Source organism: Topomyia yanbarensis, chromosome 2 (genome assembly GCF_030247195.1).
Source record: "Topomyia yanbarensis strain Yona2022 chromosome 2, ASM3024719v1, whole genome shotgun sequence".
Lineage (NCBI taxonomy): Eukaryota > Metazoa > Arthropoda > Insecta > Diptera > Culicidae > Topomyia > Topomyia yanbarensis.
This window is the reverse complement of record NC_080671.1, coordinates 88,541,067-88,556,913: the sequence shown is the minus strand read 5'-3', so window position 1 is coordinate 88,556,913 and position 15,847 is coordinate 88,541,067. Positions and strand designations below refer to the sequence as shown.

The 15,847-nt window shown below is 42.6% G+C and overlaps 1 protein-coding gene across 1 annotated transcript in view; it reads right to left on the bottom strand.

Moving 5' to 3' along the window:
• The window catches only part of LOC131678784 (protein sax-3-like), a 459,615-nt gene that overhangs the window by 23,949 nt on the left and 419,819 nt on the right, over positions 1–15,847 (bottom strand). The window contains exons 8-9 of the mRNA XM_058959084.1: positions 9,639–9,879; positions 9,377–9,537 (exon numbers count right to left, since the gene is read on the bottom strand). Coding sequence (XP_058815067.1) covers positions 9,377–9,537; positions 9,639–9,879 — 402 coding nt within the window. The remainder of the gene's footprint in view (positions 1–9,376; positions 9,538–9,638; positions 9,880–15,847) is intronic.

Sequence of the window (15,847 nt, the reverse complement as noted above, 5' to 3'; positions counted from 1 at the left end):
TGGTGGATACCTGCTGTTGGCATTTAGACTGCTGTCTCACCACGAGAGCACAATGATTCACATGATAGGACGTAGCTTCGTACAGTTTGGTGAATTTGACTCTTTCGGTGCATTTGCTTCAAGCCTTTAAATTGTACACAACTTTAATTTCTGTATGCGGGCTGTGCACTGTATTCTTAGTATAAATGCCTGGCACGACACTCAAGCGTGCTCGACAAAATATTGTTTCAATTTGCAGAAAACAATATAACCGAAAAGGTAGTTTTTATTTTTTGCGTCATTTTAATGCAATGACATTTCTATTGACTCTTAATTTTATTTTCAAGCGAGAAATTTGTTCCAAATACAAATACTGATGATTCGCAAAACCATTATATTTTCCCCAGTAAGACATAAAAATGAGTAAATGAAAGATTCGGGTAAAAATCGATGTTGGGGAATTCCACGAAGATCTGTTCGAACATCTTAAAAATCGTGACAGACCACCTTAGATTCTAATGAAACTTTACACATTTCATCGGCATGGAAGACTAAACATTTTCCAATATCAGAAAAATTATTTTGACTCAAAATCAATTTTTTAAAAGGGCGTAGATATTTCTACGAGCATACATTTCAAAAAAAAAATTGTTTGATTACTTTATTTTATACAGCAAACCTTTCTGAGAATCAGTTACAGGAAATGAATATCTCTGTGCGAAAAAAACACACTGAAAAATGTGTCATTTTTTATAAAAACTAAAAAATGTGTTCAAAATTTAAATTTAAAAAAAACCATTTTTTCTTATTTTTTATATTTCGTCAACAGAAACCTAAAGAGAAAAGAAAAATTCTGAATGTGATTGAATGATAAAGAACTTATCGGTAAAACAGTTTTTCTAACAATACCTTTATACATGTTTTTAAATTCCATACTGATTGACATACAAAACTGTAATTTTATTAAGAATGGTTTAAAATCAAAATGCATTTAACAAAAATCTTCCAAAATGCGATAGTTCTCTAGATATTTCGTGTGATTATGCCCTTTTTAAAAGTTATTCATGTTACCCCCTCATAAAATGTCAAAAATCTAATGTTTATCGTTTTAAAGACGTAAAAGAAACTTTTTCAGTGTATTCGGATCATGGAGAAGCTTTCAATAAAAAAGTTTGCCTTACAACAACTTTTCACATATTTTCATAATTCATGCTATTTGCACTCAAAAATACAATTTTATTTTTGAATATGATTCTAAACGCCATTTTAAATCAAAATGCTCTTAACAAAAATTTTCTGAAATGTGGTAGCTCTCGAGATATTTTGAATTTTATTTTAGCAACACAATTATTTTGTTTTATTATGACCTTTCCATAAGTTATTCGCGATTCTCCATCAACAACAATAAATTTTTGAAACGGACCTATATTTCCTAAAACTTTCGCTTTGACATCAAGGCGATATTGTAACCCATTTGAAAGCTACATGAAAACAATAAAAATATGATCGACCTATTTAGTTCAATCATCAGACGCTTTGGTTGAATAGTATTTTGATTTTTTTCAGTGTATATTTTTTTCGCACAGAAATATTCATTCCCTGTAACTCGTTCTCAGAAAGTTTTGCTGCATAAAATAAAGTAATCAAACAATAACAAATTTGAAATTATTGCACGTAGAAATGTCTACGCCCTTTTAAAAATTGCCCTTGTATCAAAACATTACAATTGTCAGATAAAATCAAGGAGATTCACAAATCGAACTCAACTTCAAAGTTTCGTTCGAATCGATGATGGTCATATTTTGTGGTCGGCCGATTTCTCATGGAATCCCTCTATTACTGAAATGCGAATTAAATACACTCGTCTATTATCAACTTTGCTAATATGAATAAAAATATACCGTAGCAACAACGACACGACCTGAAACTTCGCACTTGCGACACGAACAGCCATTAGGCGAAAAGTGCTTGTCAACTTCGTCCGGTTCCGCTTTGAGTTCAGCGCAGCAGCCCAGGCCGGTACGCCATATCTCAGGATGGAGGATGAGACATTCGCCAGGAGACGTCTCGTGCTGCCTCTTGCCCCTCCGTGATTCGGCATAATCCTTGCCAATGCGCTAGTTGTTCTCGCAGCCTTTTCACATACATAGTCGACATGGCAGTTGTAATTCAACTGATCGTCAACCATCACACCCAGGTGCTTCAGCGCGCGCATATCGTCCCCCGACGCTGATCTCGAGACGCTGGATTTGCTTACGATTGCTAACCAGCATTACCTCAGTCTTGTGGTGAGCCAGCTGCAACCTGACGTTAACCATCCAGGTTTCCACGATGCCTATTGTCTCTGCCGTCAGCATCTCCACCTCCTCAAGGGTCTCGCCCGTTATCGTCAGGACAACATCATCTGCAAAGCCGACGATCTCCATTCCCCTGGGCAGTTCCAGTGTTAACACTCCTTTGTACATAATATTCCAGAGCGTTGGGCCGAGTATGGAGCCCTGAGGTACTCCCGCCGTTACCTAATCGACCTCTGCCCCGTGTTCGTTTCGTAGACCAGTACTCGGTTCTGAAAGTAACTTTTCAGAACCTTGCACAGATAGTCCGGAACCCGCATTCTATGTAGCGCTACGGCGATGGCTCCCCAGCTAGCACTGTTGAACGCGTTCTTCACGTCTATCGTTACCACGACGCAGTAGCGATTACCCCTTCTCTTTTGCTTCAATGCTTTCTCCGCGTTCGCGATGACGATGCAGATGGCGTCCACCGTCGATATTCCTTCCCGGAACCCGAACTGTCTCTGCGATAGTCCGTTCTCCCTTTCAGCGTAGGTCGTCAGCCTGTTGAGGATGACTCTTTCCAGGAGTTTACCAAGAGTATCCAGCAGGCATATAGGCCGATACGATGCTGGATCTCCTGGTGGTTTCCCTGGTTTTGGCAGTAACACCAGCTTCTGGATCTTCCATCTATCCGGGAAGTAGCCATCGTCCAGGCATTTCTGTAGGACTATCCTGAACATGTCCGGAAACACCAGGATCGCAGTCTTCTGTGCCACGTTGGGGATACCATCCGGTCCGGGAGCTTTCTTCGTTTTCAGTCCTTTTGCCACTATAAGGAGCTCGTCGTTGGAAACCCGATTGTCACATGCATTTCCACCATCTGCATCAGCGTACGGTGTAGGCGGCCATCCGTTTGGTCGTGCTTCGGGAAAAGGCCCTCCACGATAATTTTCAGCTTGTCGCCGCACATTTCGACTGGCGTCATTGGACCCTTGATCCTGGCCATAACGACACGGTAAGCATTGCCCCAGGGGTTAGCGTCTACTTCTCTGCACAGCTCCTTGTAGCAGGTGGACTTGCTTAGCACTATCTCACGTTTAAAAGTGGCCCTGGCCGCCCGGAATGTTACCTTACACTCTTCTCTGACTGCCTCAGATCTTGCTCTCTGAACGCGTCTTCTGGCTTTTAAGCAGGTAGCCCGGAGGATGCTTAGCCTTTCGTTCCACCAGTACGCCGGCCGCCGGTAGTTCCTCGGCTCCATTTTCCTCGGCATTGTTATATCACATGCCCTAGCTATTGTTTCCGACAGCTCATCGGCACTCGGAATTGGAGTGGCGCTGTCAGCACGAAGTGCTTCCACAAAAAGTTCCTTGTCGAATTCCTTTATTTTCCACTTCCGCTTGCCAGTCCTCACTCTCTGCGTCACCGTACGATTTCGCCGACCAATGATGTAGTGGATGGCTTGGTGATCACTATGTGTGTACTGCTCACTAACTCGCCAATTCATGTCATCCATCAGCGACGCGCTGCAGAACGTTACGTCGATGATGGATTCCCGACCGTCTTTACGGAATGTGCTAGCGGAACCTTCATTGCACAGCTTTACGTCCAGCTTCGCCAGTGCTTCCAATAGGCTGTAACCTCGTGCGTTGGTCAGCCTGCTACCCCACTCCACGGCCCAAGCGTTGAAATCTCCTCCTATAACAACCGGCGTTCGCCCGACTAACGAGTCGGTTAATGCGTCCAGCATCCGGTTGTATTGCTCTGGTGTCCACCGTGGAGGAGCATAACAGCTACACATGAATACGCCGTTTATCCTGGCGATCACGAAACCTTCGTGTGTGCTATCCACCACTTCTTGAACAGGGAAACCGCCCATCACTTGGATTGCCACCAACCCTGCACTATCCACCACCCAGTTACCGTTATCGGGAGAGACACGATGCGGCTCTGCAATAATTGCAACGTCGCACTTCATTTCTGTTGTTGACTGCCACAACAGTTGCTGTGCAATGTCACAATGATTGAGATTGAGCTGGGTAACCTCCATCATTATTGGCCTGCCTTCGCCTTTTTGTACTGTGGGCATAAGAAGCCTCCCGTCATGTGGTCTTTTTCGACCTCGTTTGTGCAGAGAAAGCACTTCGGTTGCTTTGTGCAGTCTCTAGCAATGTGTCCCTTCTCCCCACATTTTCTGCACAGATCAGATCTGTCGGGGCCTCTACAGTTTCTTGCCTGATGGCCAAAACCCAGGCATCTGAAACACCTCTCCATTTGTTTAGTGGCTCTAGGGATCAATCGCAACGAGCACACCGACCACCCGATTTTGATCTTACCGGTCGACATAAGCTTGTTGGCTGCAGTTGGCTATAAGCGTATCACTGCTGTCTATGTGCCACTGTACACCTTCCTCAATCTTATTGATATCTGCTCCCTCTCCAGGTTTCCTTGCTCTATTAGCGCGCTTCTCACTTCGTCTTCCGTTGTGATCTCGTCCATATTCCTGCACTCAACCACTGCTTCCTGAACTAATGCTCTCACATTCGCTTCTCCTCCCACCGCTTCTGCCACAAGTTCCCGGTAGGCCGAGCTCTTGATCAATGAATCTTTCTTCAGCTCGAACAGCATTTCGCCTTTCTGAGTACGCCTGGTTCTTATAACGTTCTCCCCCAGCTCCTTCAACTTGGGGTCCTCTCGCACCCTTTTGAGGATCGCAGCGTACGTCACGCCTTCGTTTACTTTGACGACCAGAGCGTCTCCCCTCTGCTTCTGCTGGCGTGGCCAAAGGTCTTCTTTCTTCTTTTCCTCCTTTTCTTTCTGTTTTTTCTTCCTCTCTTCTGCGGTTTCTACGGTACGCCATTCACTCTGCGATTTTCGGCTTTTTCGCTGTCCTTCGCCGACCTTCCTGGGCTTCTTCGGTCCCTCCTCCTCTCCTGGCGTTTCCCTTATTCTTTTCACAGAACGAGAATCCCGGCCGCCCTTCGGTGTCTCATAGGCTTCTGCTTCTTCTATCGCTGTGGACTTCAGCGCATTTTCGGCGTTTTCAGCTCGCTCTAGTAACGCCAATAAATGTCCGGCGTCGGCGGTAAAACATGATGATGAGTTATGTTCTACCATAGACCATGCGGTAGACTTGGGTGCAACGCCCAACTCCTACTCTGCATAAGGCAAAGAATTCTTCACATTTCCTTTCGATCATGCCCATATGAGCCTGCCTAGTTCTAGTTTTCCGTTCTAAGTTTATAACTGATTCGCTCTAGAATACCTATCCGTCTTTCAATTTCATTGCTTTCGTTTCTCTTAGTCTCAAATTTGCCGAAAATAGCCAACAAAATCGATACAGTAGAACCTTGCGGCAATTAAAACATAGTAACAAATAAAATTTTTATTTTTGATGCTAAATGTCTTTAAGGTGCATGAAAAGTCGAGATTTGATGCAGACTCACTGCAGATTTTCTTGACTAGCATAAGGTTTCTGGATTTTAACAGGGGCGTAGGTGATGGTATACGGAGAGGGGTTACCCCCCCCCCCCCGTACATCACCCCTCCAGCCCTCATACCCCTCCCTCTCAACCCCATCATCTTTAAACCACCACTATATCACAAAACATACCAAATTAAGCTGGGGAGTCGTTTGTTCGTGAGACTTTCGCCCTCCTCACACACACACCCGCATGACAAAATGAGTTTGCAAGCAGATAACATTGATCTAATGCTGATTAGGCTAATGAAATATGATATTTTTTTCTTTCAAGTGTTTCACCGTCGACACGTAGCTCATCAAGTTCGTGGCTGGCCATTCTGTATAAGTACAAAGTGTACTAAGAATGTAATGGACATTTCCACAATTATGTTGAACATAACCAGCCACCGAGCCATAGTTTAGAGAAATGAGAAAGGCACAATTGCCCCACAAGGTGGATTAATACAGATTTTTGGGTTTTGGGCATCAAGAATTGTCGTACGTAACAAACATTGTTAAAGCAACCCCAATTAGCTGCCAGTGATGTGAACCTGCATAACTAAGTTATGTTGCATCAATTTCAATAACTTCGCATCAACTTGATATCGTGGAGGCAAGTTTGTGTGGAAATTTACTGTGTAACGAAACTCCTCATCCAGTAGCTCCGATACCAAGAAATTGACCCAAATGGCATTCAAAAGCAGCTGATGGAATTGCAAGAAGATTCATTTGAATTTTGTATGGTACAAATCGACATTGTTTTAAACATCCACAAACAAAAAGCCATTTTTCGATTCCGACGAATTGAGCTTGAGTTTGTATGAGCAAGCCGAAATAAATGTTCTTCGAGAACTGTTCTATGATTTAAAATTTTCTGTATCGATTTTTGTTGGCTATTTTCGGCAAATTAATGATTAAGAAAAACGAACGATGTGAAAATTGCAAGACATGCATTAGTCAATACAATAGAACTTTGAGGCAATTAATATATGGTAACATTTGGTCTAACGGATTTCGGTCTGTTGACCTAGCACCAAAGCTTTCTATGCACACGTATTTTCCATTCTTCCAAATCGTCAGACAAAATCTGCCAACCCGTATTAGATAGAACTTTTTACTCGCACCTCTTGGCACTGATAAATGCGATCATCAATTTCATGCGTCTTCCCGTTTTAGGTGCGAAAAAATGCACTTGGAAGGAAAATTAAATAACGTCACTGATGTTGACATTTTCTGTTCATGTGCTGGTTTTACATCCATACATACATACATCCTCGCCGCCGCCGCAAGGGTGCGGCAACGCCACGCGCACAAAAGCTCTCGGTGCTTTTTGCTGCCACAAGTCAAAGAACAAACACACGAAATGGAATATACAGTGCTGGTCAGTGAAATAGACATGATATGATGTTTGACCTATTGCTGTAATCTCAAAAAAACCACGATAATATTATTTAAAATAACTTTTGCTTGGAGTTATGATTCTTTGGCTTCTAAATCGCAATTTTGAACGAATTTTATGTAAGCTAATTAGGACCTCTAATCAATTATATTCATATGTATTGTATATGAAAAAATAAGATTTTGATGTATCTTTGATATGAAAAGTTGTTTTTTTTTGCCTTTGATGTTAGCTTGGGTTTCTATTCTAACCGAGAGCAAGTTTGTGTCAGTTACTGACGAGTAGAAAACGAAACGCGAAAATCCGCCAATGTATTCATTTTTTATCTCTCTCTCTAGAGGCATTGGTGCGATCACTGTCGCCAATGCGATAATTATGTGTTTTTCCTGGGACGTTATCATAGCCCTGGGTTAGCTTAAGGGTTTGTGCATTGTACCACGAGTCTCAAGGGTTGCAGGTTCGATTCCTGCCTCTGGGGGGAATTTTTTCACAATTGTTTTGGTTTATCTCACCATTTTTATCTGTTTTCTCAGTTAGATACCACCAAAAAAAAAGTCTGCAAAATCCAGCTTCTGTAAGTTTAGTCTTATGTTCTCACGAGAGCACGAACCACTTTTATTTTTCCTTTATCAGGTTAAAAAAGCGCACATCTGAAATTTTAAATATTAAAAACTGATATGACCTATCAGTTTGAAATGTTATCGCTTTTTATGCAATTTCAATATTGCAAATATTTTAGAAGAATTGCATCGATCAGCAAAAATCGAGCAGCTTTCAGTACTTCGATAGAAGCAGTCACCAGTCACCGCAGTTAGGTGAATGAAACTGGTAGAGTAACACTGGCATTGAAGGAAATAAGTATTTGTTTTGTATTCCTAGGAAAAACTGTGGTTTTAAGCGGACCCTACACGAGCAGAAATATTGTCAATAAATTGATTATTGATCAATATATTGATGGTGTAAGGGCATCTTTAAAATATTGATCATGTAGAAATCAAATGGGATTGACGTATTGAAGCAGTTTTGTCAATATTTTTATTGACAATATTCTTGTCTCGTGTAGGGTCCGCTTTAAGGAACTCTTGAAAACCTTTTTCGAAACATAGAATGTACTTGTAGTGTGCTATAAAACTAGAATTGCTACTTGGGATTCCTTCAGAACAAAACCATTTCATTAATTGTCACACAAGCTGCCCAAAATTCCGACCAGCACTGTATGTATACACGGCCGGTTTAAGGATGCAAGGACGACAACGACGATAACGACGACGACGACGAGCGACGCCCGGTTGACGAGGCACCGCGTCGAAAGTACAAAAACACACAATTATCGGAACAAGGAAAGAAAACAATGTTTAAATTAAATGAAAACAGAACGAAATTCAATTTAATGTGCTGTTCGTTTGCTTCGTGCGCTTTTTTGTGTGCATTCGCTTACTCATTCGTTTGCGAACATGGTTTTGAGTAACGTACGAGTTGGAAGATAGGGTGGTTAGAAATAAGCCTGCGGCGTCATGATTTAAATTTGCTCTGTAATATATGTATATTTTCTGATGGTGCGGTAGTTGATTGGTAAGCATGACTGCTTTACACTTCAGTAGATCCGGGTTCAATCCCAGGCAAGTTTGTTCTGAGATAAAAAAAAATTCTGGACGCGTCTGCAGTCGGAAGGGAAGTAATGCCGTTTGTGCTCGGACATGTTATGATGGGTCGATATCTAAGGTCAATGGTGGAGGTGCCAGTTTGGAATCGGTGGTTGGCATTCATTACGAACAGGGAGTATTAATAAAAATATGATTTGAAGATTTGTAGATAAGTTGTACTATTTTCTATCTAAATGATGGATTCATTCATACCGGACATCCTGGTTGAAATCAGATGAATATTTACATGAACATGTACTCATCTTCATTCTTAATTTAATGATAATGATAATCTCAATTTTCAACGATTTCAATCATTCACTCATTCTGGGCTACCCTAGTACAATACAGATGCCACTTGGGATTGCGATTGTACCCAAAAGACAAGCAGGCAGAAGGACACACTCACCCCGACATGGCGAGCCCGGAATGAGCAACTTTTTGTGTTTCATTTGAAAGTTGACATGGCGATGGAGCTGTGTAGCAGATAGCACACTCTTAACGAAATGGATGTGTAGCACTTCTCCCCGGCACGTTTCGGAATTCAAGTGCCGCTTCGGAACCCATTCCGTGCCCCATTAATGGGATGTAGGTAGGTAGGTAGGTAGGAACTTACCGTGCATGCTGTTCAACGAGCTGTGCTTCATAAACTGTATCCGCCGGAAGATGACAGTCGCCCCGAACAGGAACACGATGATGGCAATGATCGAACCCAGCAGTATAATGAACCAGGTTTGCGTCAGGATGTCGTGTGAGTAGTCATGATTTATTGGATACCTGTTGTTGGTTGGTTTTGGGGGCGAAAGCAAAACAAAAGCAGCGAAAAAGGGAAATCAATTAAGTGGCTGTGGCATGGCCTTAAGGGGATTCCTACTTACCGTGTGTATCCTTGATCCAACCGTTTGGTGTGAGGATCCAAGCGAAGAATGGAAGGGACACTGAAAGGGCCTATTCCTACTCGAGTCGATGCGGCTATGCTTACCGAGTAGGTCACACCGGCAGACAGATTGGCCAGCAGCAGCTTCGGCGAGTCTCCATCGACGGTCATATTCGTCAGAACTTTGGACATGTTGTGAATGTCGTAGCCGCGTATGATGATGTGGTAGTTTCGGAGTTTACCTTGAGAGCGAAAGAATTAGAATTGGAATTTAATGGTCATATTCGTTGAAAGTTCGAGTAACATAGGTTATACAGCAGAAATGAAATAATTTTTTCAGTTCGTTTGAATTTAGAGTTTCATGATCTCCAATAATACTGTTAAATTACATATTTTCGACACTGTTTTGGTTGTAGTTTATGTTTAAGGAATCAAGAGTATTCTCTTTGCTCTCTATTTCTTTTGTTTTGCTCTCTTTTTTATCATTTTAGTGCTGCTTGAACTATTTTAAATAATTTTTAGCGGCGGGCATAGCGTAGTTGGTAAATCGATTGCCTTGTACGCAGCTCACTTGGGTTCGAATCCCAACCCCGCACATAGGGTTAGAGATCTTTCTAACCCGAAGAGGCGATTGACCTTATGGTTAACTTAAGGTTAACCTCTATAACCCACTACCCAAGCCGTGGTACTTATGGGAGTGTCGCTGAGTCGGGGCCTTTCGTTAAGTAAGTACCACATCAACACTTCTTTTCTCATCCCAAGTTACGGTAAAGATGGTCGTGGCCCGCAATGGTGGCTCTTAGGCGAAATTCTCGCTTGGACTGGATCAATTGTTATTCCCAAACAATGCACCTCAAGTAGTCTGGCTGGAAATGAGAGTCATCAGTCTGCAATCTACGAAGTATACCGTGCTTACGCAACGCAACTTAAGGTTAACCTCTATAATCGAAATAAAAAAGCAATCTGTGATGTTTTGATTACGTTTGTTTCCTAAATATAGACACTAGGATGATCATATCAGGCGAGTGAAAAACCAGGACAGTGTAAGAGCGAGCCTTCCCCTCCGTTACGTCTCGCTCAAACGTGTTTGGTGATACTCTACCAGAATATCTTCCGTTAGATCGCAACCCAGGTACTTCTTCGAATTTATACTCACGTGATTCTCGCTACAGAAAATATATGAGAAATCTGCGATTCTCAATTGAGCGAGCAAATGAGATGAAATATTTTTAAATTGTCTGCGAAGGGTCGCCAAGGAGTCTTTAGACGAATTTTGCACTAATTGTATTCAGAGTTGCAGCACCTCTCATATTTTAATGAAACTTTCTCTACATGAAGACTTTGTCACAAAAAGCCACTTTGCATACTTTGTTTTTTCAAAAATGATCTAGACTGTCTTTTGAAAAGGTTCAAACTTTTTTACCAACATTTTCAAATGGTTTTAGTCTAAAAATGCAAACCCTACAAACAAATGTTGTAGCAATGATTTTCACAAAACTAGTCTAATTTTTGAATAAAAATATTGAAAAAAATCATCATTGGCTTTAAAAATTTAAAGTCGCTTTACAAAAAACCCCATCTTTAATTCGGATGAAATTTTGTTCCAAGATAGGTAATTATCTTACCTACCTACCTAAACGGCTGTTCGGCCATCTATGGAAGTTGTCCTTCAATGTCAGCTTCTTTCTCCGAACAGCCTAGATAAGCCGTGTAGCGTCGGTAATGGTTGTTTCAACCGGCTAAGAATTACACTACGGACTACCTGTTCCGGTGGTAAAAACCCACCAGACAGGGAACCTCAATTCCATAGTGTCATGCGACCCGTGCTATGGGTAAAATTGTTGAAGAGGTTTAAAATATTCTCAATGGCGAACGGAGCCTGGGAAGAGTTGGGCGAACTCCCCAGTATGCTGCATTACACAGCGGAACGTTCCATTACTCCAAGACACTCTAACGTCAAGGATCTCGGAGTCATCATGGAATAGCGAAAAACTTTAAGGACGTATACTGTTTAAAATCTCTCTATTGCGCGCTGGTTCGCTCAATACTGGAGTATTGTTCAGCTGTTTGGAACCTTTACTACCAGAACGGTGTCGACAGAATCGAGGCCGTCCAACGCCGCTTCATACGCTTTGCATTCCGGCATTTTCCTTGGCAAAACAGATTTCAGCTGCCGAGCTACGAAAACCGTTGTCAGTTAATACAGCTCGATACTCTAAGCGTCCGGAGGGACTGCTCTCGAGCCCTGTTCGTGTTCGGACTTACTGTCTGCCAAGGTGGATTGCCCTACAATGCTCGGACGCCTCGATCTTCTAGCTCACGTTCGAGCTCTGCGCAATAACTCTCTTTTGCGAGTCCCGTTCAGGAGAACCAACTATGGGCGCCAGGGCGCTGTTACCGGACTCCAGCGTGTGTTTAACAGTGTGGCGATGGCTTTCGATTTCAACCTGACAAGGAATTCGATAAAAACTAAAATAATGTGTATTCTGAAATGTTATTAGTTTAATTAACCACCATTGGGGCCAAGGGGTCTGTTGATGACGGTATAACAAATAAATAAACAAGTTAACGTTCACTCTACGCACCGAAGTTTTTTCACCGATGATCCGCTTAATTTTGCCGAATTTTTGTTGGATGGGGGTTTGCTGAGACTCTTGGCTGATGGTAGTTCGGTGAAGTTTTGCTGAGTTGTGATTATCAAATTTCGATGTGTACAGACGAACCTGCCCAGAGGCCGTGTGGTATCCGGCTAAGAATTGAGCCACTGGGTTCCTATTCCCATGTCGTAGGAGGCGACTAAAAGTAGGAGACCCTGAAAGTCAAGGTGTAGTTCCGTGCCGTGGACTTGATGACTGGAGGGTCTAAAATATGTCAGTCGCGCACGGAGCATTTTGGGTTTTGCCCTTACTGTGGTATGCGAATCTCTGACACAGTGGACCATTATTTTCTTCGCAAATCGTGGGAATCAAATGATCGTGTCCCATTTAAACCTGATATGGCTCGCTATATGCGTTAACATCCCAACTCGCTTGGTGTCCTCTAGTTGTTGTGCAATTTGTGTTGGAAATGAAATGTACAGTTCTCTAATCAACAATGCTTAGAATAGCACAAATCAATCTCCAGTATAAACGTACAGCAACTATGAATTTATCTCGACTTATGCAGGAAGGTAAAGCTTCCATAGCATTGGCCCAAGAACCGTATTTCCATAAAGGAAACTTCTATTTTGGAAAGTTACTTAACACTGCCTTCATTGCTTACAACAAGACAGGCATGACTAACCCACGTGAAATGCCTCGTGCTTGCATTTTTGCAAATAAGACTATTGATGCGTGTCTCATATCGGGCCTCACAACTCGCGATATCTATGTTGTCACAGTTACACAGGGACCTCTTTATGGAAAAGTTGACGACTAAATTTCATGGATATTTTCCAACAATTAGTCAACTAGACGACTTAGATGACGTCGTGGATACGACAAACTCATTCATAGTAGCATCCTATGAAGAAGCTTGTCCAATTCGTACTGTTAAAACGACTAGGGGAACCCCGTGCTGGAGGGCTGAGCTTGTAAGAATGAAGAAAGTTACGAGAAGAGCTTGGAACCGGCGCCAGCGTGATGACTCCAGGGCTTTCAGGTCAGCTCGTAGTGCATATAAGAAATGTCTAAGATCTGCAGAGCAGGCTGGCTGGCAAAACCTATGCACAAATGTCTCTTGTCTGAACGATGCTAAATAAAATTCTCTCGAAATCGAATGATTTTCAGATGAACTCCTTAAAAACCAGAGATGGTGTTTATGTGACGGACGAAAAAGATGTTCTTAATTGTCTCTTCGACACACACCTTCCAGGTTGTATTGATCCGGAGCTGAACAATGTTCACAGATCTCATTCTGGTGATTCGGACTCGTGGGCGTTAGCACGCACATTGGTTTCCACTGAATCGGTCAAGTGGGCAGTTGACAGCTTTGCTCCTTACAAATCACCCGGGAAAGATGGAATACTTCCCGTGCTACCGCAAAAGGGATTTGATATTCTTAAACATGTCTTGAAAAAGATTTTGCGTTTCAGTCTTGCTACCGCGTATATTCCGAAAGCATGGCGCATCCCAAAGGGGGCGCTCAAGCTATGAAGAAGCCAAGAGTTTTAGGCCAATCAGCTTAAGTTCTTTTCTTCTGAAAGTTTTGGAACGGATAATCGACCAACACATCAGAAACGTTGGTTTAGTTGAATATCCACTGCACAAAATGCAACATGCATAACAGTGTGGGAAATCCATGATCACTCTGCTTCACGATGTTGTTTACAACATTGAGAAAGCCTTCTGGCTCAAGCAATCTAGCTTGGATGTATTCCTAGATATTGAGGGTGCTTTTGACAATGTGTCCTTCCAGTCTATTCTGGAAGTATCGCGCGGTCATGGAAAATCTGCATGTATCTCAGGTTGGATAAACGCAATGCTTAGTACTCGTCACTGCTGAGATGCGGAAGTTGAGTATTTGCGGTTGTCCTCAGGGTGGCGTTCTGTCACCTTTGTTATGGAACTTGGTAGCCGACGGCTTATTGAAGAAACTCAATGAGCTTGGATTTCCAACCTACGGGTTTGCTGACGATTACCGAATACTAATTACTGGATTCTGCATCGGAACACAACATGCGATAAGAGCTGTCGAACAGTGGTATCGACAAGTTAAATTATCAGTTAACCCAAGCAAAACTTCAATGGTTCTTTTCACGAAGAAGCGAATAACAACCGGGGTTCGTCCCTTGCAGTTCTTTGATTCTGAGCTGCTGTGTGCAGATCAAGTCAAATACGTTGGAGTTATATTGTATTCCAAACCGAATTGGTCTCCTCACATTGAGTTCAGAGTCAAGAAAGCGTGCATGGCTTTCGGGCAGTGCAGAAGAACTTTTGGAAAGACCTGAGGTCTCAAACCTAAATACATCTATTGGATTTACACGATAATTGTACGTCCAATACTGTCATACGGATGCCTTGTGTAGTGGCAGAGGGGAGAGGTGGTGACAGTCCAGTCAAAGCTAAACCATCTGCAAAGATTGGCGCTCATGGCGTTGATTGGTGCCTTCACACGACTCCGACTGCTGCTCTTGAGGCACTTCTAAATATCAAACCATTACACATACACCTCAAACAAGAAACACTATCATGTACATACAGACTGCAGGTTACTGGGCTTTGGAGCAGTAACCATGTTGATCTTGCTACCAGTCATACACGATTGTGGTCACAAATGGTTACATGGGGTGAAGACATTCTTGCTGCAGTAGTGTAGTTTCCTTACAGGGCATTCCATGTGAAGATTCCCTCTCGAGAGGAGTGGTTGTCTGGCCTTATGGAAAGACAACAACAAACGCAAGTGGTCTGTTACACTGACGGTTCTCTGATGGAGGGACGTGCTGGTGCTGGTGTCTACTGTCGTGAAATGAGATTGGAACAATCTCACTCACTAGGTAGATACTGTACTGTATTCCAAGCAGAAATCTTTGCGATTATGTGCAGGGTGCAATCGGCCCTTCAACTGAGTTTGTCCGGCAGAGTTATAAACTTCTGCTCTGATAGTCAGGCTGCAATCAAGGCCCTTAGCTCAGACAAATCCCGGTCCAAGCTAGTGATCGCGTGCCGAACCCAAATCGAAGAACTAAGCATTGTCAACACTATCTCTCTTGTCTGGGTGCCCGGACATTCCGGTATTACTGGAAATGAATGGGCTGACGAATTGGCCAAGGCAGGTTCAGCGATTGACTAGCACCGCCATTATCGGAGAAATCTACAAACGTGTCGCCAAACAAAGGCGTTTCTAGAATAACCGTGCCCAGTGATTTCGAAAAATCTCCTACATTTTTCGAAGCTCTACAGCGGCATGCTGACCAGGGTTTTAACCGGCCACTGCAAACTCAATTATCACGTGGCAACTATTCAGCGCGCTAAGTTTTTTTCATGTGATCTTTGTGAATTCGGCTACGGAACCTCATATCATCTGATATGCAACTGTCCAGCGGTAGCGCAATTGCGATTTCGAGTTTTCGGCCTTCTTTATATAGACGAAAGCATGTTTGGACGACTGAAACTCAGAGACATACTAAAGTTTCTTATCCAATGTGGTAAAGAGCTTTAGGCTTACTCGCAGGCAAGTTGAACTACTGGTGAGTTTAACTTACCTGTTGTTTATTTTTGTTTTTGTGCTGTT